The 21,797-nt window shown below is 38.8% G+C and overlaps 1 protein-coding gene across 4 annotated transcripts in view; it reads right to left on the minus strand.

The window, feature by feature from the left end:
• FGF14 (fibroblast growth factor 14) overlaps positions 1-21,797 on the minus strand; it is a 611,293-nt gene that overhangs the window by 159,165 nt on the left and 430,331 nt on the right. The window contains exon 1 of one of the 4 annotated variants that reach the window (XM_047720338.1): positions 19,774-20,268. The exons of the other annotated variants lie outside the window; for them this stretch is intronic. Within the exon in view, the coding sequence (XP_047576294.1) occupies positions 19,774-19,966 (193 nt within the window). The 5' untranslated portion in view covers positions 19,967-20,268. Of the gene's footprint in view, positions 1-19,773; positions 20,269-21,797 lie in introns of those variants that run through there. 4 annotated transcript variants of the gene reach the window in all.

Raw genomic sequence — 21,797 nt, forward strand, 5'->3', positions numbered from 1 at the left:
AGGACTTGAGGGGCCAATCTAAAAGAGAAAAAAAAATATGGAGGTGAGCACAGTATTATACACCATTCTTCCTCTCAAGAATTTGCTGTTTCAGAAGTAGAGAGGAAAAAGTCTGAAAATCAGAGCAAGGTTTTTGATAGTCCACAATGCTGGAGACAAAAATTGGAGACAAAATTGAAGATTAAATTGGAGCTCCAGCGTGCCAATGAGTAGTGCCCTTGGTAACCATCCAGGATTTCAATTGGAACCCCTACAAAGCTGTTCCTTAGCCAAAAAAACAAAAAACAAAAAACAAAACAAAACAAAACAAAACCCCACAAAACAACAACAAAAAAATTAGAAATAGACAAGCTAACACACACACACACACACACACACACACACACACACACACACACACACCACACACCCCCCACCCACACAGGAAAGCCAATTTCAAATATATTTCATATTTGAATAAATTGAGGTTTTCTGCCCCTACTCTAATTACCTACACACACAAAGAATCTCCTCTCTGAGGTAGATAAAATCATAGACAGTTTCTACAGATTTCTATCCAAAATGTTCAACACTCAAAAACTGCCAAAATTATGAAAGGAAACAAAAAAGATCCAAGAGAAAAACAGAAAGAAAACAGATGTTTTGATCTCCCAGATAGGAGTTAGCAGACTTAGACTTTGATGTACTGTGATTAATATGTTTAAGAAAATAGAAGACATGATGGAGATCTAAACAGAGAATTAAACTAATCAAATAGAACTTTCCAAACTGAAAAAAAAAAACTATAATAGAAAAAAGGCAATAAATGAGTTTAACAGCAAAGGAAGAGAAGACTAAATAACTGAAAACTAACTGAAATCAAAATATCCAAACTAAAGAGCAAATATACAAATCTAGAAAATGGAGTAAGAACATGGGAGACAAAATGAAAAGTACTGACATAAATGTAATTGAAGTCCCAGAAAGACAAGTGAGAGAACAGTGAAGAAATATTTGAAATATGTGAATATAATAAAAAAAATTCTGAAGCTGACATAAAATCTTATATCCCAAATTCAGAACATGAAAAATACAAACTAGAAAATACAGAGTGACACCTAAGCATACCATGATAAAATCACTGAAATAAAAAGCAAGCTAAAAATCTTAAGAGCAGCCAGAAGAAAATGAGTACAGATGCCTGAGAGTGGAGTTTTCAGTAGGAAATAATGGCAGCCAGAAGACAATAGGATGACATCATTAGGTGATGCAAAAAAATTCCTTCCAATCTAGAATTCTACACTCAGTAAAAACACCACTCAAAAACAAACTAATTAAATGTTCACTCAAACAAAACTGACAGAATTAATAACAAGTAGACCACACTAGAATAATAACCATAATAATAAAAGAGATGTTTAGGCCAGAAAACAAAGTGTTTTCTAGATGAAAAAACAAAAATGTAGGAAAAAATAAAGAGCAAGTATAAATATTTTAACAAATATTGAGTCTATAACACAATAAAAATAATTTCTTATGAATTTCATATATACATAGAAATAAAAGCATGACAATAAGAAACAAACAGGGGTGCCTGGGTGGCTCAGTGGGTTAAGCCTCTGCCTTTCTCAGGTCATGATCTCAGGGTCCTAGGATTGAGTCCCATATTGGGCTCTCTGCTCAGCAGGGAGCCTGCTTCCCCATCCCCCTCTGTCTGCCTCTCTGCCTACTTGTGGCTTCTCTGTCAAATAAATAAATAAAATATTTTTTAAAAATAAGAAACAGAGACTAAATGATAAATTATACTAAGGCTCTAATATTAATGTGACAAGTATTCAAACTTATATCACACTCTATAAGTCAAAATTAAATGTAATAATATCCAAGGTAACCACTAAAATATATTGTAATGGCTTTATAAACCTCAGGATAATAATGGTGGAAAATGGAATAATAAATAATATTCTTGACACATTAAAAGAATATAAGAAAATAAAGAAACAGGCAAATAGAATAGATTGAACAAATAAAAAACAATTGTCAAATGTTACTGTATCAGTAATTTCATTAAATGTAAACAGACTGGATATTCTAATTAAAAGTCAGAGATTGCCAGAGTGTATTTAAATCAAAAACTAAAGCAAAAGAAAACATAAATTCATACTTACAAGATACCCACCTTAATTATGAGAATATAGAAAAGTTAAAAGCATGAAAAATAACCACTATGCAAACACTAAACCAGAGAAAGCTGATGTAGTTACATTAATAGCAAGCAAAGTAAATATTAAAGCAAAAAGCAAGACATTATGATGAAAGGGTATATCTACCATTGAGATACAATCATTTTACATTAACTTATAAAGAAGGCAAAAACTGGCATATCTAAATGAGATACAGAAAAATCCACAACCATAATGAGAAATTTTTAACATAGCTGTTTCTGTAACTGACAAAAGTGGAGACATGCATGGAAAATCAATTTTTAAAAGACAAATGTGAACTGCACAATGAATGAACTTAATGTAGTGGATGTGCATAAAATGTTACATCTGGCTACTAAAAAATTGTGTTTTCAATCCTCATATTTAATTTTTTCTCAGATTATAGTGGATTTAACCCACAAATCAAGAGATTTATTTTTATAAAAAGATAACTAGATGATCCCTAAATATATGAAAATGAAATGAGAACTTCTAAATAATCACGAGTAAAGGAATAAATCACAGTGGGGATTAGAAAATATTTTACTTGGAGTGTCTTGGTAGCTCAGTCAGTTAAGCAGCTGACTCTTGATTTCTGCCCAGGTCTTGATATCTGGGTCATGTGTTCAAGCCCCTCATTGGGCTCCATGCTGTTTAAGACTATCTCTCTCCCTTTCCTTTTGCCCCTCCCTGCTCTGCCTGCACCCACACCACTTGTGCATCACTAAATGCAAATTAAAACAGCATAGCACAATTTGTCCAATGCAGCTAAAGGTAAATGTTTACAGATAAATTTACAGTATAAAATTAAATGTATGCTTAAAGGCCTAAAATTAATAGGCTTAAAATTTATACTCTCAAGAAGTTAAAATAAAATCCAGCAAATTTAATCTAAGGGAAATAGGAGACAATAATTATTAAGAACAGAACTTAATAAAACACAAAAATAGAAAATAGAAGAAACTGAGTCAAATGTGGCTTCTTTAAAAAAGATGAATAAAACTTAATACATCTTTTTTTTAAACTTAATACATCTTAACAGAAGTGTTCCAGATAAAAAAGGCAAAAGGCAAAAACTATTAGTATTCCCCCCAAAAAAGGGAATATTGCTAGAGAAGTGATGAACAATTCCCAGAGATAACACTAATGAGTCTCCAAACACTGTTAAGTAAAAGGAGCCAGACACAAAATGCACATTTATATAAAGTTTTAAAAAAAAGATTTCATTTATATATTCAAGGGAGAGAGAGCACAAGTAAGGGAAAGGGCAGAAGGAGTGGGAGAAGCAGACTCTCTCCTGAGCAGGGAGCCCAATGTGGGTCTCAATCATGACCTGAGACAAAGGCAGATGTGAAACTGACTAAACCACATAGGTGCCTCACACTTTTTTTTTTAAGAGAGAGAGAGAGAGTGAGTGCAGAGGGGGGTAAGAGCAAAGGGAGAGAGAGAAAAACTTAAGCAGGCTCTACACCAAGTCCAGAAGCTGATGGGGCTTGATCTTATGACCTGAGCAAAATCAAGAGTGGGATGCTTAACTGACTGAGCCACCCAGGTTCCTGAAAACAAGTATATGTCATTAGCAAAATTTCTTTTTCTTTCTTTCTTTCTTCCTTTCTTTCTTTCTTTCTTTTTTTAAGATTTATCCATTTATTTTAGAGAGCGAATAAGCAAGCAGAGGAGAGGGCTAGAAGGAGAGAGAATCCTGAACAGACTCCCTGCTGAGTGGAGAGCCAGACATGGACCTTGATCCCAGGACCCTGAGAACATGACCTGAGCCAAAAACAAGAGTTGGCCACTTAACCAACTGAGCCACCCAGGTGAACCTATTAACAAAATTTCTGATAAATTTATATTCCTTTTTTTTTTTAAGTGGGCTCCATACCCAATGTGGAGCCCAACACAGGACTTGAACTCACAATTCTGAGATCAAGACCTGAACTAAGACCTAGAGTTGGACACTAAACCAACTGACCTGCCCAGGCACCCCAATAAAAGTTTTGAAATAAACAAAACTAATACATTGTGTTGGAAGTCAAGACAGTGCAAACCTTTAGGGTTTATTGATTGGAAAGGGGCACTTTTCTGTTTTGATCCAAGTGGTTCTTATGCAAGTGTATTCGTTTGTGAAAATCCATTAAGTTGTACGTGCTGTGTGCACTTTTCAATGCACATGTTATATATCAATAAAATATCTATTTTAAAATCGGGATAGTATGAGACATACACATCATCTTTAAGCTATAGGTCATTTGATAAACCTGCTGAGTGCTCACACCAGGAATTTTTTACTTACACCTTCAGTTATAGTCTTGCATGAGAAATACTTAGAGGATTTTCTAATCACCAAAAAAACAAACACCTTCTTAAAAAAGGAAAACTAGGGGTGGACAAAAAGAAGAATTATAGTGGTTCCCCAAAATTGGAGAGGAACACAATCTGTTAGGTTGTCTCTTGGATTTTATAGCCTTGAAAATTTTATGAACAATAAACATGAATAAAAACCTTTTGAAAAAAATGGAGTGGAATTGCCCATAATTAAATAGAAACATGTCAGAGAAAGAGAGTAGGTGGGAACAGATAAACTAAAGCCATAATTCTCAGCATCTCCCTCCCACTCTCCAAGGGTTGACTTCCAACCCAGATTGGGAAGAATGTTCTCAAAACTTGCAACTTGTTCCCTACTTGAAAAGAAGTTTCTCTACATGTTTTTCTTATTCATTATTAAGGAAACTTCAAGGGAGATGGTAGTTGTATCATAAGAGAGCAGCCTTCACAGTAGAAATCCAAAAATACAAGGTAATAATCCCATTATATACCCTTATAGTACAGACTATATGATCCAAGAAAACTACAAATATCCATACATTTCCATTTTTTCACTTGAAAAATAGCCAAACTATGGAAAGAGCCCGGATGTCCATCAACATATAAATGGATAAAGAAGATGTGGGTTATATATATATACAGTGGAATATTACTCAGCCATCAAAAAAAGAAATCTTACCATTTGAGAGGATGTGGTTAGAACTAGAGGTATTATGCTAAGTGAAGTAAGTCAGTCAGAGAAGATATTTATCATATAATTTCCCTCACATGTGGAATTTAAGAAACAAAGTAGAGGATCATAGGGGAAGGGAGAGAAAAATAAAGTAAGATGAAATGAGAGAGGGAGACAAACCATAAGAGACTCTTCATTATAGGAAACAAACTGAGAGTTGCTGGAGGGGTGGGCCTGGGGGAGGGGGTAACTAGGTGATGGGCATTAAGGAGGGCATGTGATGTAATGAGTACTGGATGTTGTATGCAACTGATGAATCACTAAATACTACCCCTGAAACTAATAATACATTGTATGTTAATTAATTTAACTTTAAATAAAATTTTAAAAAATAAAATAAATAAATAAATAGGAAAAATAGACATCATGTCTATTTTAAAGAATTTTTGTGAGATTCAAGATGGATGGTAAAGTTTATGACGAGCTAAGGAATCCGTTCCCTTATGTTTACTTGCGAGAGTAGGAGGGTCTCAGGTTTATCAGCTCAACAACTTCTTTAGATTATTCGAAGTAACAGATCCTTAAAGAGGAGCAGACACATACAGACACTTTTCCAGGGGAATACCTACAAAAGTATACAAGGTCCCAGCATTAAGAATTCTTGCTGACTGTACCTTCTACATTTTAAGGTTTTCTCTTACTCTCTCTCTCTTTCGATATTCTTTTTCTTTTTGTTCTTACTCTTTGTAGCTTCTGGATGGTAAGTGCTTTAACTTAAGGTTTTCTTTGTGGAGTTCAGAGGTACTTGAATGAAAGGGGCTTATATATTTGATACACAGGTATCAAAAATTCCTTTTTGTGCTGTATAGTTTCTTCACTGCAATTTGAACCCCCTTATCAGGTTACACAGTATCTGGCTCATCCACATTTTTCCTCACGAAACAAGATACTTGCAGCCAATACTGATATGGCAACCATGAAACCAGTAGGTTTAATCAAACCACTTGGGTGTAATGCAGCCTTTAAACGGAATCACCTTGGATACAAGTGCTAATAACCACGAATAACCAACTCCCTGAAGCATAAAGGAATCTTCTTAACTTATAATTATTTTCTTCACTAGGAAAATAACTATTTGCTGAGATATTTATGAAAGGATGTTTTCCCTGTTCCAAACCCTGTCATGGTGTTTGAGACTCTGAAGCTTCACTGGCTGGTCACCGATCAGAAACACATCCGTCTGACCTACTTTCAGCACTTCTGATACAAATCCAAGAGTTTTAGTCCTATGTTTGATTAATTCAACTTCTTAAAATTGAGAAGCTCACTTATTTAGTGCTTCTCCTTCTCTTCCAAAGAAAGCTGGTTGCTGCTGTCAATTCCAACTGGTTAATATCTGATGTTTTTATTTTTCTTGTCCATCCAATGCTGCCAATCTAGATTATTTTCAGGTTTCTGTTTGATTTCCTTTTATCATTCTCCTTAAATGCATTCTAGTTGCCATTTGAGGGATGGGATGCTGTTCTTTAGGAATATGTTCAGTATTACCTAACAGAACTTAAAAATGCAGATTGAAATTCCTATGGGCATGTTGACATTCATTTATGTTGCAGATCATGGTTGAGGGATGATGACTGTAGGTGTGTGTATTTGTGTGTGTGTGTGTGTGTGTGTGTGTGTGTAGTTGTTTATTTTATATTATGCCTTTCTTTCTGGATGGACTTGTCACTGTTTCTATATTTCCTCACTGAAGCTTTAATCCCTGAAAATGAGTTTTAGCTTAGTTGCTAGTATAACTGTGTCTTATGTATCAAAGCTGTAAAAAAAAAAAAAAATCTGTGTAGATGCCAACCCCAGAAGAATTTAATGAGGTTTCTCAAGGTAAAACAAATAAGGTATCTGAAAGAATTGAATTCTAGAAGTTACCGGGAGGCATTAAACTGACTTTTACTAGAATCTTGAGCGGGCTTCTTTTTTATTTTCTATCTTAATATTCACATCTGTGAATCTAGGAGAATGGTAGCTTTTATCTGCCTAAAGGCAGAGTGCAGTAACAGTAGGGGTGGGGTTGGAGGACTGAGCACACCAATTTTTAAAATATATATAAATTTGGAATTGAACACACTTAGTCTCTGCTTTTATGCTTCATGTTGTGTCTCCATCACACAGCATTCTTCAGGCTGACCTTATTTACACACGTATACAACATACTTTCTCACTCACGAACACACACACAGTGAGAGAGAGCAAAGCACTCCTAGCTGCAATTTTCTCAAACTTAACAGATAAGACTGTAGTTGTTTGGATTGTAAATCATAAGAAGTAGAATAAATATAGTATACAGGGATAATTAGTCAACAGTTTTCAGGCTGTATTTAGTAAACAGCCAACAGGAAGTATGGGACCAAAGTAAGTTAGAAGGCACACAGGCTGGGAAGCATGAGGGCACGGGATTCTGGGGCAGGGGAATAGGACAACAGACACTGAAAACAGACCATTGAGCAGACAATTCTGCTCCTCAGGGGGTCTTTTAATGTAAGCACAAACTGTGCAAAGAAACCTATCTCTACCTTGATTTTCTAAGGCTGAGCCCATGTGGGCTTCCAAACAACTGAGCAAAGGAATTTAAAGTTAAGTGATGTCTTCCAGATCATCTTGTTCAAGCTGCTCCTTGTGTGGAGGTCTCCACATAGTCACACTCTAGTCTGAGTTGCTCAGCTGGTAGAAGGCAGATTCTGGTGGGAGAGCACATGCTCTCTCCATTTCCCCAGGACTCCACAGAGTTGGTGTGCGGGAACAGCTGGGCTGTATAGGAATAGTGATCAATAACAGTGATGGAAATTCAGACATGTAGTACAGGTGAGATTTGGGGTATTTCCTTGCACTCACTTTTTAAGGGAAAAAATCAATGAGCCTGCCTCAGAAGACAACAGTGGGCATCGTGGAGGGGGCAGAAACAAGGAACAGCAGTATGAAGCCAGCCAACAATGATAACATTTGTTAACATTAAACAGCTGCAATGTCATGAAGTGCTCTGTTTTTTTTTAAGTGAATAAATAGGAATATTTATGTTATAAACTAATGAACTTAGGAAGCTGGTGTGAGATAATCTTTGGTTCTACTGTCATGGGGTGAAAAAAAAAAACCCAGGCAGAAATGAAAAGTCTGCCTTTTGGCTGATTTATTGGTGTAGAAATTGCAAACCAAAAGTTCTCAACATCCTACTATGAGTTCTGTTTCACTTGATCACACAACAATAAACCATCCGGAAAGTAAAATGAAAATAGTCATGGGAGCATTTGGATACCAGAGACATTTCTAATGATTAAAAATTGTGTTAGCTCAGCAGCAATAGCAGAGGAAGAAGACAGTTTTGCTCATTAATTCCATATTCTCCAAACTTCAGCAACTTGTATTACTTTCATAATTTTCCAAAATGCGAAGGCCTCCAAGCTTTCCAGGAAAACATCAACATTGCCACACCATCTGGGATGGCTCATTCCAGAAGGAAAGTCTAAGAGATGATGGAATGAACACGTCTGAGTTCTGACCTGGCGTCCCAAGCATCAGACAGAAATGGGAAAGTGGAGGCAGAGCGAGAAGCCCACTTCTACGTGGGGTGGTTATCGAGTGTGCAACACTGCTAGCCACAACAGCTGTCAGAGCAACATGTTCTGTCATATGGACCCTGTAAATCCTGTGGTTGAAGTTCTAGCCCATCCAAAGGATAATCTAGGAAGACACTGGGATATAATGCTGAATACTATTATTATCTAAGATCCACTTCTATCAGTAAGACCTGGACTGCATTGAAATACTACCTCTGCCAAGTACAAGTCTCTAGAAAAATTACTTCATTTCCTCTCATCCATGAAAATGAAAATAATGCCACCTATTTCCTATGGTTGGGAGAAGTTAAGAGATGTGGCATATAATGCTTCTAGTCCTAGCAGGTGCAGTAAAGACGTTTGATTACTTTCCCTGCTTTTTCCTTTAATTTGTCAGGCATGAAGCCAAGACAAATACTTCTGTCTTGTGTAGACTTGTCCAATTTCCTCATCCCTCCATTCAAGTCAGAGCCTGGCCCCAGTGAGAAGAGAGACAGCAGATGCAATCTTCTCTGCACCAGGGTTGGCCTCAGCATGAAATTCTCTTCGTGAAAACAGCAGCCATCTCGTTTGCTGGAATAAGGATGAGGTAATTATTGAACAATCTTAGCCATAGAAATGATTAAGGGGCTAGTGGCATTTACTTATGCAGAAAGATTAATAGAGTTAAACAATTGTAAGCTGGCCAAATGGTAAGGAGGATAAAAAGCCACGAACAAATATTTAAAGGGCATGATGAAACCAAGGCTAGGCAGGAATTATTTACATAAATTTAAAGAGATAAAATGAGGCATGTGGAGAAATAAAAAGACATCAAGCCATGAGGTTCTGACTCTTTTAAAGACCTTTTACAAAGGGAGAAAATTGTTGGTTTCTGAAGAAAATGAACAATTGCCCATCAAACATTCAGGTGTGTCCTGAAAAAAGACACTATATTCATGTCACAGCTACTGAACTCAATGGTTACATATCGCCCAGATAACCTAATAAGAAAAGACAATAGAACACTGTCTATGAATTTATTCCTAACTCTAACTGCCAGTACTTCACCATGCCTTATATCTCAAAAGCCATTTGTTTTTCCAACAGGAGATTAAAACACACACACACACACACACACACACACACACACACACACATGCGGATGCCTGGTTAGCTCAGTGGGTTAAGCCTCTGCCTTTGGCTCAGGTCATGATCTCAGGATCCTGGGATCAAGCCTGGCATCTGGTTGTCTGCTCGGCAGGGAGCCTGCTTCTCCCTCTCTCTCTGCCTGCCTCTCTGCCTACTTGTGATCTCTCTCTCTCTCTGTCAAGTAAATAAATAAAATCTTAAAAAAACCCACAAATGTAAAAAAGTTACCTTAATTTGTCACCAGATCTCATAACTGTGTATCTACATGTAATAGGTAGATACATAAGAGAACCATCAGCATTACTTAAAACCAAATATACCAGTGAAAACATTTCATATACAGAAAATAAATTGTTAAATGCTCCCTCTTATATTATAACTATTTCTTTATGTATAATGCTTGAATCTGAGTGACATTTATTATTAAACAAATTAACCAAATATTTTAATTTGCCTATTAAAATGGGCAATGTTAGTAATTAAAGAGTTTGTAAATCAGCAATTACTTAGTCACAAACCTATCATATTTGTACAGACAAATAAATAAAAAGGCTAATTCTTAGAAAGACCATTCAAATTATGTTTTATGAAGATAAGTTGTTCAGGCCCAATACAAATATATGTGATGAAAGTAATATTCTTCCCAAGTGAGGAAACATCAAACACTGCCTTCTAATGGTACCTGAGTACCAACTGAGTACTCATCGTGTTTGGCAGGGCTTCATGTTGCGTGATGGCCATAGTTAATGTAGTAACAATTAATCCAGGTACATCATAACTATGAAAAGATAATCACCATGAATGGTTTTGATGGAGTAAATGATACATCAAAAGTATTTTGATGCTAACTTTACTTATAGTGTAGTAAAAACTACAAGTTTATTATGTAAGTTGAATTCTGAAGACTGTACAAATAGGATTAAGAGTTAAAGGGTTAAACCCTTGGGTCTGACCACTTGCAGATCATTGACAAGAGCACCTTACTGGTGGGAGCAAAAGTGTGATTTGGAAAGGGTTCAAGAGAGAACAGGAGGAGGAAAATTGGAGATCTATTTTTCAAGGAGTTTTGCTGACAAAAGACAATTGGTCTAGTAGCTAGAGAAGAATGCACCGTCATGAGAAGATTACTTTTTAAGGTGGGATAAATCACAGCATATTTATATTTTGATGAGAATAAGATGGCAGGATCTGAATATTATATGATGCAGAAGAGAGAGGCAACTTATTGGATTGATATCCCTGAGTAGGAGAAAGGATTTATCCCTCAATTGGAGGTGGTCTTTTTTTTTTTTTTTTTTTTTGGAGGTGGTCTTAACCTTAAATAGAAACACTAAGAGTTCATCTCCAAGTCCAGTAAGAAAAAGAGGGGTAAATGGATAGATATGCAGATCGGCTTGTAAAAGCCAGTAGTGGAGTATGTGAAAATTTATTTTTGTTATTTAATTTTCTCAGAGAAAGGGAAGTAAGAACATGGTTGACTATGGGCTGGAGGGAGGAGGTATAAAAGGTTTAAAGAGAAAGAAGGTAAGAAAATCATCTAGTTAGATAGAAATAGATTTTATTAATGTATTAGGGACCCACTTGATGTAATTACTATGAATTTAAAGTAGGAACAACCCATGTGTATGTATGTTTTTTCTTCAGCCAAAACCAGCTGTGTATGTGCAGGCACAAAATAGGTTGACGGTTGGATTACCCAGTTAGTTTTATCATGTAAGTAAGGTGAACAAGAAAAAAAAAGGCAGATAGTATAAGTCAATAAAATATCCAAATAACATATAACTGGACTTGAAAGACTGTCCCAGAGTTAAATATTCATCTGTGGGCAATTTTTATGAAATGCCTAGAACAATTTTCACATGACTTTGACTTGACTACATTATGTTCTTCTGGTATCAGTATTAAGAACAAGATCTAAGAACTCATTAGACAAGAACTCAGAACCAATGTGTTAATTCAAAAGCAGCATACAACATACAGTATCTAGTTTTCTAACAATCTGTAATTTTCATGATTAATTTGTGACTGTAACTTTTTTTAAAAGTGGTTTGCTTCAGTTTATCATGTACAATAAGGCCAATAAAGAATGTAACCAATAAAGCATCTTGTTAGAAATGAGAAATGTCTAAAATACATAATCTAGGAAAATTAATAAAAAATTAATGAAAGACTTAACATAAAATTCATTACATGCCAATAAAAGCACTCTAAATTAATCCTTTTCAGAGTTTCAGGTCAATGTTGCAATTCATCAAGGAGATAGCATCAATGAGTGTCACATCCAGACACTCGATAGAAAATCAAAGATACATCCCTACTTGAAAAATGGTTTGGTAAAATACAGCACTTTTTTTTGGTCTCTTTTGCCAAAGCCCACAAATAAGTCCCTACTTCTAGGCAAGCCTTCTCACACCGTCAATTTTAAAAAGTTAATAATACACTATACTATTGCATATATCCTACCACTATATATATATATATATATATATATATATATATATATATATATATATAGAAGGTGTTCTATATATATATAGAATGTCTACTACAGGAATTAGAGTAAGGTGTCTCCCATTAATGAAGAGTTCACAATGTCTTGAAGAACTGGAAGTGTTAAGTAGTGGGGAGAATAGTGGGTTTAAGGACAGCAGATTTGTTTTTTGAATTCTGCTGGTGTTACTTACTCAGGTGTAAGTCTTTTGGCAAAATCCAAACTCGTTGAGTCTCAGTTTCCTTTGCTGTGAAATGCTGATGTGTCTCAACTAATTGAGATAATGCAATAAAGTATGTGATAATCGAGAACTGGCATTTAAGAGCAGGGACACTGGTGTCAGCCTGGCAACTTGGGTTTCAGTCTCAGCCCCACTCTTTAAAGATATATAAACTTGGCCAGTTAACCAATTCATTAGCTTGTTTCAGATTCCTCATTTATAAAATGGATGGGTAGATAATATTAGTGTATCATCCATTAATGGATTATTTAGTGTAACAATGGATAGATAATGTAATGTGCCTACCATACAGATTTGTTGTGATGATGAACTGTTACTCTATGGTACAGTGCCTGACACAAGGTGCCATGTAGGCAGCTGATAAACAATTTAAGTCCAGTCAATTATGGCCACTGCTATGTACACACTGATTTCAATGGTCACTCTATGTCACATGTAAATCCTAAGAAATACACAACTTTTCATTCATTCAACAAATGTTTGTGCAGTGTTTGTTATATGCCACGCACTGGTGAGACACTGACTTTTAAGTGGCCGTGCCCCATTATACATAACGTAAGACCCTGTCATACCATAAGAGTCCCTATCAAACCTGATAGCCAAGAATTTTGAAAGCATAGGGTGTAACATATACTCTACACATACACACACACAAATATTTCACACAATATAGATCTATGAAAAGAGTCTTTCCCCTGAATGACAATGTAGTAGCTGTCATAAAATGGTTTTTTAAAACGTGTCTAGATTCCTACTACCACTCCCTACTGCTTTCCTCCCATAAACAGTAAATGGTAACATACTCATGTAATCTGAGTTTCTTAAAATGAACATTGTAATCTTTACAGGTCACATTACTAAATTTGTTGTTTCCTAGTCATGCCAACACAGTCTGATTGACTTTAAATTGCATCAACCTTGTTAAAATTGTCTTATATGTTTGAGTTTCCATTATGATTTTTTGTGTGTTTTTGGCCTTTGAGTGCTAATGACAATATTTAAAACATCATATACAAACTTATATTGCTGAAATATCATAGTCTGTTTTGGCTAAATTTCTTACCACTGGGGAAGAAATTAATATCAAGTATACCTAGAAAGAAACCTAGATTCCCAAAAGTAAATAGATAAATTAGATTGAAAAATATGTCACCCTACTTTTCCTTTGAATTTCTGCCATTATTTTTAAGTTAAGCAAATCAAATTTAAAAGACATCATTTTATATCAACAAGAAGGGAGGTAAAGACATGTCTACTTGAAAACAATTTTCTTATAGTAACATTATATAGAATAACACTGTTAACAGAAGAACAGAATTTGGGGGCTAAATGTAGAAGAACTACATGAAGAATTTGAAATGTAAAGTGAACCCTGTAACTGCTAATGGTAATCTGGTGTGGGATTTGGAGTAAAATGTTGTTTCTGAAATCTTGTATTATGAACTGTCAAAGGATTTCTTCACCACCAAACAATATTATTTTCTCAATACATGTAAACTCAATCTATGAACCTAACTCAACCCTAAGCAAATCATCTTACTCAACCTTACATCTTACCTAAAGTACTATGCTGTCTTACACTTTGCGTGCCATACCGCGTCTTGGTTTATTGCACAATTGTGGCATTAACCATTTTCAGAAGCCTAGAGCAAATGTAGAATATTGAAATCATAACAATTAAGGCCCAGAAAAAAATGCATAAACAAGCAAGGACCGACTTCTTAAAAAATCTCTAACATTGTTTTGTTTAGCAATTCAGTAAAGCTCCCATAAGAGCTCTCACTTAGGAACACTGCATTTGGTAAAACATGCTCGTTGAAAAATTAGACATTTCAACTGCAAGACTATGATTTTTGTCTTATCTTTATACAACTAACAAATAATAAAATCTTGATTATCAACAAGCTAGCAACAGGTATTATCAAAAGATGAGTAGGAGGACTCCCATGTACTTGGCCTTAGATAACTAAAAAAAATAAAATAAAATAAAATACGCTTTCTAAAGAGAAGTAGGATGATACTTAGAGGGAAAAATATTCCCTTGTTTATATTGACCTAAACCACCAACATAAGCAGGTGGCTGTTTTCATATGGCTTTGAAGCAGTAGCACAAAGGATGGTGGTCTTTTGATGACTTTTTGCTGCTGATTATTTCCTGAGAAGGTGGACCCACCTTTCCTTACATAATACCTTGTAAGAAGGAAGACCACTTTTCCTAGGATAACTGATGGGTTTCACTATCACACTGGAGCAAAGCAGTTTTTAAAGATTTTATTTATTTATTTGACAGACAGAGATCACATGTAGGCAGAGAGGCAGGCAGAGAGAGAGAGAGAGAGAGGAGGAAGCAGGCTCTCCACTGAGCAGAGAACCCGATGCGGGGCTCGATCCCAGGACCCTGAGATCATGACCTGAGCCGAAGGCAGAGGCTTTAACCCACTGAGCCACCCACGTGCCCCTGGAGCAAAGCAGTTTTGTTGATATAAAGCATACATGTATTTCTGCTTTTTATATTACACAATAACTAGAAAACAAATTTTAAGTAGCTCATTTTTCTTTCCTTGTTTTTTATGACTCCTGTAATTTATTTTAAGTAAAATGCACTAGTAAGAAACCCACACAACTACTGATTAAATATACATGACACATGATACCATGGGCTCCTATGATAGTAGTGGGAAAAAAAAGGTAGATTTTAAGAAATAATTGCATTAGCCACACTAAAAATTTTGAAAGGTTATTGTCTTATAAACAATAAAGGTTCTTGTTTTGGTTTAAAAATTAATAATGAAAATGTAACACTTTAAGGATAAAGTGTTAATTATACATCATTCTTTGTAGTTTCTGTTTTAGTTTTTCACTTTTTATAGGAAAGGCGAAGATTTCAAATAAAAATGTTTGCAAATTGTTGGTTTCCTTGTTCCCCTTTTTTTTAAAGCTAAATTAACAGGTATCCTAAATATCTATTTTGATAAATTAGTTAAGCCTTAAAGTGAAGTTGGTTATATGTAATCACCCTCTAGTCCTTTAAAAAAGGGATGAAGTGGGGCACCTGGGTGGCTCAGTGGGTTAAAGCCTCTGCTTTCGGCTCAGGTCGTGGTCTTGGGGTCCTGGGATCGAGCCCCGCATCGGGTTCTCTCTGCTCAGCGGGGAGCCTGCTTCCCCCTCTCTCTCTGCTGCCTCTCTACTTGTGATCTCTCTCTGTCAAATAAATAAATAAAATCTTTAAAAAAAAAAGGGATGAAGTATATATATATATACTTCATCTTCATATATATGTGTATATAATTATATATATATAATTATACACACACACATACACACACACACACATATGGAGAGAAAAATATATAAAAACTTGAAAAATATATATACTTCTAAAATGATCTATTTAGAGTACTGTGGTTCAAGGACACTCGTTTAGCTTTGGACCTATGGACCGTCCCTATTTTGCTTCAACTCAAAGGCAATGCCAAGTGCTCAGGACATGGGAGACACTATCAAGAATTGAGAGTCTATGAAAGTGCAGAAAACAGACTTTGCTCTTAATGACAATTAATCACATCTCTTGGGATGGGGCACAATTAATTATTATCAGGCATAAACAATGATAGTGAGGTATAGAATGCCACAGGAGAACTATTCGTACTTCTCTGCAATTAGGGAAGACTTCCTAGAGGCAATGGTATTTTCTCCAAGCTTTAAGAAATGGAGATAATTTCAACAGGTGAACAGAAGACAGAAGATACCATATAGAGTAAAGCTCAAGCAAAAGAAGAGGGATTTGAAAGCATGTGGTTAATTTTAGGAATTTTGAATGGTGTTTGGAGTCTTTGGAGGTAGGAAAGGCAGAGAGAGGTGAATCTGGAAAGGTGGGATAGTCATGGTGCCCACACAATCTCTATAAGCCATTTTGTAGATTCCTGTCCTTTTCAAGAGGACAAAATGATACAACTGGTATCTCAACTGGTGCAAAAAACCAAACTTCTATGAGGGTAGGAGCTGGTCAGAGTGGGGGATAGGGCTCCAGCCAAAAGCACAAAAGTAAATATAAGTCATACTCTTTATATTAAATAAATTACTAATTAAGGAAGCATTAAAAAGGAAAAACACCCTACATTTAAGAAATGTCTATTACTTTTCCCCAAAATGTAGAGCTATTCTTTGTTCTGTTTTCTGTTGGCTGGCACGTCACGTGCATTCGAATTCACCTGTCAAAATGTAAACTTCAGCCAAATGGACTATGATACATAGATGACAGTGTACTGGATTTCTCGATCTCCTTCGCTTCTCTCAACAGTTTAAGATTTTTCCCAACTCAGGGGCTTTCACTGTCCTTCTCAGATGTCGGCTCTCAGCCTGGACTTCTCAGCATGGCCCTCCCTGCATACTTGATCTAATTAGGTTTCTCTCCCACCACCCTTGCCCCTGCAGCCTAACCTCAGTCGTCTTTCTTCTTATAGGTCTTTAAGTTTCTTATTTTGTTCCTTTCCGTATGCGATAAATTTTACCCCACATTTGCAATCTCCATGATGGAAGGGGCTTCATTTGTTCTATTCGCTGCTCTACACATAACACCTGGAACAGTGCCTGACAGAGTAGGAAGAGTCAATAACTCTTTGTCAAGTTAGTGACATTCAAATGTGAAGATATATAAAATTGCCATACCTTAAAGTTGTATCTTTAAATTAACAAATCAGATTTTTAAAATTTCCTGAAGGCAGTTCCTATGCAAAGACTGAGTTTGGAGGTAAAAAATAACTATGCTTAAAAATATTTCCTTAAAGAGCATTTAAATAAATAATGAAATAATTATATTTCATTCATTCAAATAAATATATATGTAATATAAAATCATATAGATATCACTTTACAACTTACATAATATAAAGTTTTAATACTTATTTTGCTTAAATTAGTAAAATAAATTGATGTCTGATGCTCCAGAGATCTATCTATCTTTTTCTTCACAAAAGAATATATTTCTTTATATATGAGAAATATAAGGAGGATTAAAAGGAAAGGTCCTGATGAAATTTCCTTCTAGCCCACCACCTGTTTGGGAAATAAGGGAGCAGAAGTGACCTCAAATATATTTTTCTTACAGATCATTGATGCATGCGTATCATTCTGAACTCATGAATACCAAGAGAGCAGTCAGGGTTGAAAATGGTGCAACAGACTATTAGGAAGCTCAGATATCTTCCCATATCTGGGGGGAAAAAAGGTATTTCCCCATCTTCAAATACAGAAGTGTAAAGCACACCTTCCTTCATTATGCAATATGAAAAAACACTTATTGTCCATATTTACAAAATAATCTACTGGTTGTATACTTAAAGGAGACACACAGTAAGTATTAATCATTGTTTCTATTAGAGTAATCTTATCTAGAAGAGAACAGGTTTATTTACTTCAAGTAGATGGCAAATTTGGAGCTCTACCTGGTGAAAACTGTGTTTTAAAAAAGAATCTGATTTTAAAAGGGGGGAGAAGCAAACACTCTAAGATAACAGGACACCCCGTGGATCAACAATGTTTTGAACAACTGAGTTGCTCTTGTAATATAAAGGTTTGCTGGATAAGGCTCTAAGCTAAAGTGGAAAATTAAAACCCATTTTTCTTAATAGCTCCTACGCTCATCTGAAAATATTGTCCCCAAATACTTCATCAATAGGTATTATATTTATGCAATTAGATATTATATTTCTATATTCTTCTCTTCCTTTGAACTGCCACTCTAATTTTCTTCAATGTTTGCCTTTTAAGTTTGATTCTAAGAGCAAATAATTTCCAATTTCTAATGTGCCAAGAAGCTATTGTCCTTTAAAAAACTATTTAGCTACAGCCTTAAAACACACACACACACACACACACACACAAGCATTAAAACTTCTGGTCATAAATCCGTAAACGTGTAGAACACACACACTCAGATACACATGTACAGCGTATGCTTGTCTTCCCTGTCTTTGCAACAACAGGGTATTTAAAACAAATACAGCTGGGCACCAAGAATATAATGTGCTGGGCAAACATATACTCCTATTAATGTAAATATATTCTTCGATGTTTCCTGCCAAGCCCACTTGGTTATGAAAAGCAAGCAATCCCCGTTTCTCCCACAGAACACCCCATATAGTCTCAAAACAATCGCCCTTAGCAACTGGATGCGGAAGCAAGCCGAGATGAACAAAAGCAGTTGGGTTCCGGCTCCTAAGTTGCCTTCTCAGACCCTGACATTTTAAGGCAGCAAAAGCAGGTCATGCTGGGCACTAGTTGTTTCTGAAAAAACAGTATGTATAGTAAAAGGCAACTATTCTAGTCATCTGTTTGTAGTAACTGCCTGTTTTGCCTCATGTAATTCGCGAGTCCTTGAATTTAAATTGGCATATTAGGGATGCGCACCTCGCCATACCCTCAATTCGGACTCATTCTTCCTTCCTCTGGGCCCCTCTCCGCATCCCAAGATTGTGACCTCGGGCTTCAGCGCGCCCAGTGCTGCCGGCTAAGCCCCGTACTGGTGAATCTCAGTTGAACTGGCCCTTAGGTCGCACACACCCTCCACTCCTCTGACACCGGCCCCCGCGGAAGGCGCGCGGGGGCGGGGTGGGCATCACCGCCTTCACCAAGTCTGGGAGCCAAAGAGGTTTCCAGGGGACCGGGGAGGCCAAGTGAGGCCAGACACAAAGACATTCTTGACCCCTCCAGTCAGATTGGAAGCAGCCACCCAAACCCCGAGGCGTTGCGGAGATCTTTCCCCCGCATTCTGGAGTCAGACGTTACCCCCCGGGGGATGCCGAGACCCTCAGATAGAAAGAGATTTTCCCTGGAAGCCAGCCCGCAGGAGACGCGGGAGCAAGAGGCAGCCGGCGACGAACCGGCCAACTTGCCGGCTCCCGGCAGGGTTGAGTTGTCCGCGGCTACAGGTTGCCCGAGAGCAGGTTCCCCGCTCCCACCCGCGGGCGGAAGGCGCTCGCGGCGCTCGGAAGGGAGACTAGCGGGTGGGTGGGGTGGATCTGGGAGACGGAGGGAGGGAAAGGGGAGCCCGAAGAGGCCCCGTGCAGGTGGGGAGGGGGAGAGGTCCGAGGGCGCGCCTCCCAACAGTGACCCGCACAGACCTTGGCGCCGCAACCTGCGCTTCTTGAGGCCGAAGATGCGCACTTTGGAGAAGATATCCACCAGGTTGCCGTTGCAGAGCCCGCGGTTCTTGCTGGGGCTGCTCCGCCTCCTGCTGGCAGACGGCCGGTCCCAGTGCTGCTCCCGCGCCTGCCGCTTCTGGCGGATCAAGCCGCTGGCTATGGCCGCGGCCATGGTGGCCCGCGGAATGGGTCCCGGCCGGAGGGGACGGAGGGAAGGGGAGCCGGGGACACGGGAGAGGGAAGGGGCGGCGCAGACGGCGGCTCGCCCTCGAGGAAGAGTGGGGAGGAGGCCAGAGGGGGTGAGGAGAGGGGTCGGGGCGCTCAGTCCCGACTAGGACCCATCGCCCTCTCGGCGGAGCGCGGGGCCGGGCGCGCAGACGCTCCCGGGACGCGGCGGGGCGAGCCCCCGGAGCCGAGGTCGCGTCGGCCGCCTCCTGGCCGCGTCCGAGCCGGGAGTGGGGCCGGGGCTGTGGGCGCCGCCGCTCACCCCGCGCCGCCGAAGCCCTGTCGGGGGCCGCCACCGCCACTCGCGCCGCCTTCAAGCCTCTCCCGCCTCTCGGGCGGGAGGTCGAGCCCACCGACTTCCAGGGCACGGGATGGAGGGCAGGTCCCGGCCGGATGCCGGCGCGTGCGTCCGTCCGGGGCAGACTAGGCAGGACTCAGCGCCGGGCTCGAGCTGCCCCCCGGCCGGTGCCGCCGCCGCCGCCGCCCGCTCGCGGGTTCTGCCGGTGATTGTCAAGTGCTTTGGAAATCAGCATCTGGGGAGAGCAATCTTCTCCCCGGAGATCTCTAATCAAAGCGCTTCGTTCCCACCCCACTACACCTCCCTCCCGTTCCCCTCCTATGTCTCTCTTCAGAAAGAAAGAAAGAAAATTTATATAGTAATGATTAAAAATATTAATGGTAATTTAAAAAAAAAAAGAAAGAAAGAAAGCTAAAATGGAATCCAGGGGGGTGGGGTGCTAAGAGGCTGAGCCAAAGCAGGTGAGGTTGAAGGAATATCGGTGCGCTTTTTCTTAGCTGAAACTCGCAGGTTTCCGAGGCTTCCGCGGCTTGGCCAGGGCTTCTGAATCTTAACGTGTCTCCTGGTCCCCAGAAACTCTCGGCTGCGGTTGGAGGGCGAGGTGGTTTCCGCCCTCCCTGCTAATCCCTGGAGCGCCCAAACCCCTCCACCCCGGGAAGGAGGAGGAGGAAGGAGGGAGGAGAGTGTGTCCCGAGGAGGGAGGCGCCTCCACTCCTCACCCCGTCTACCCAAACTTGCGGACTCTCCCTCTTGTTGTCGTTTTAAACCACAACACGGAGCAAAACAAGGAGGGAGGAGGAGAAGGTGAGAAGCTATGCTAAGGCTGTATGTACGGAAAGACCCCCTTCCCAAATTCGCTCTCTAGCACTAGGAAGAGGAGGTGCCAGCGGCCGTAGCAGCTACGGAACGGCAGCTGGATAGGGTAACTGCCCAACTGAATATTGAAGAAGTCATAGCAGAAATATTAAGGGTGGGGGATGGTGTCACAGTATTCCAGGGACAACAAAATGCAGCCAGACTGAGGGACACTTCAACTCGAGCTGCTGTGTTTGCCATCCCTGTCCCTTTGCTCTGTCAAGGAGCAAAGCCATACGAACTGTGTCTGAGATTCAAATGTAACAGCTGCTGCCTCCTCCCCTTGACTTCCTGTCTGTGTCCTGGCAATGTTCCGTCTTGGGTAACTGAAAACATAAAGGTCCAAGAGGAAGGGAGCAAGGAGAGGGTACCCTGGGAAAGAAGGTTGTGAGAGAAACACTTCATGCTTGGATGAATACAGATCTGTGGTTTCTAGGATACCCTCTGAATGACAGAACCAAGTGTAGGTTTTGTACCTTTTCACCTTCCCTTTAATCTGTTTGGCTTATCCTTTCGGGAAGGTAAAGAAAAGAAATGCAAAAACTAGACTTCTAGCAATATGGTGTGAAGAATGGAGGAAAGAAGATTCATTTGTTAATTGAGAGACTTTTAACAATCACTTCTC

The sequence above is a fragment of the Lutra lutra genome, chromosome 3, assembly GCF_902655055.1.
Source record: "Lutra lutra chromosome 3, mLutLut1.2, whole genome shotgun sequence".
NCBI lineage: Eukaryota > Metazoa > Chordata > Mammalia > Carnivora > Mustelidae > Lutra > Lutra lutra.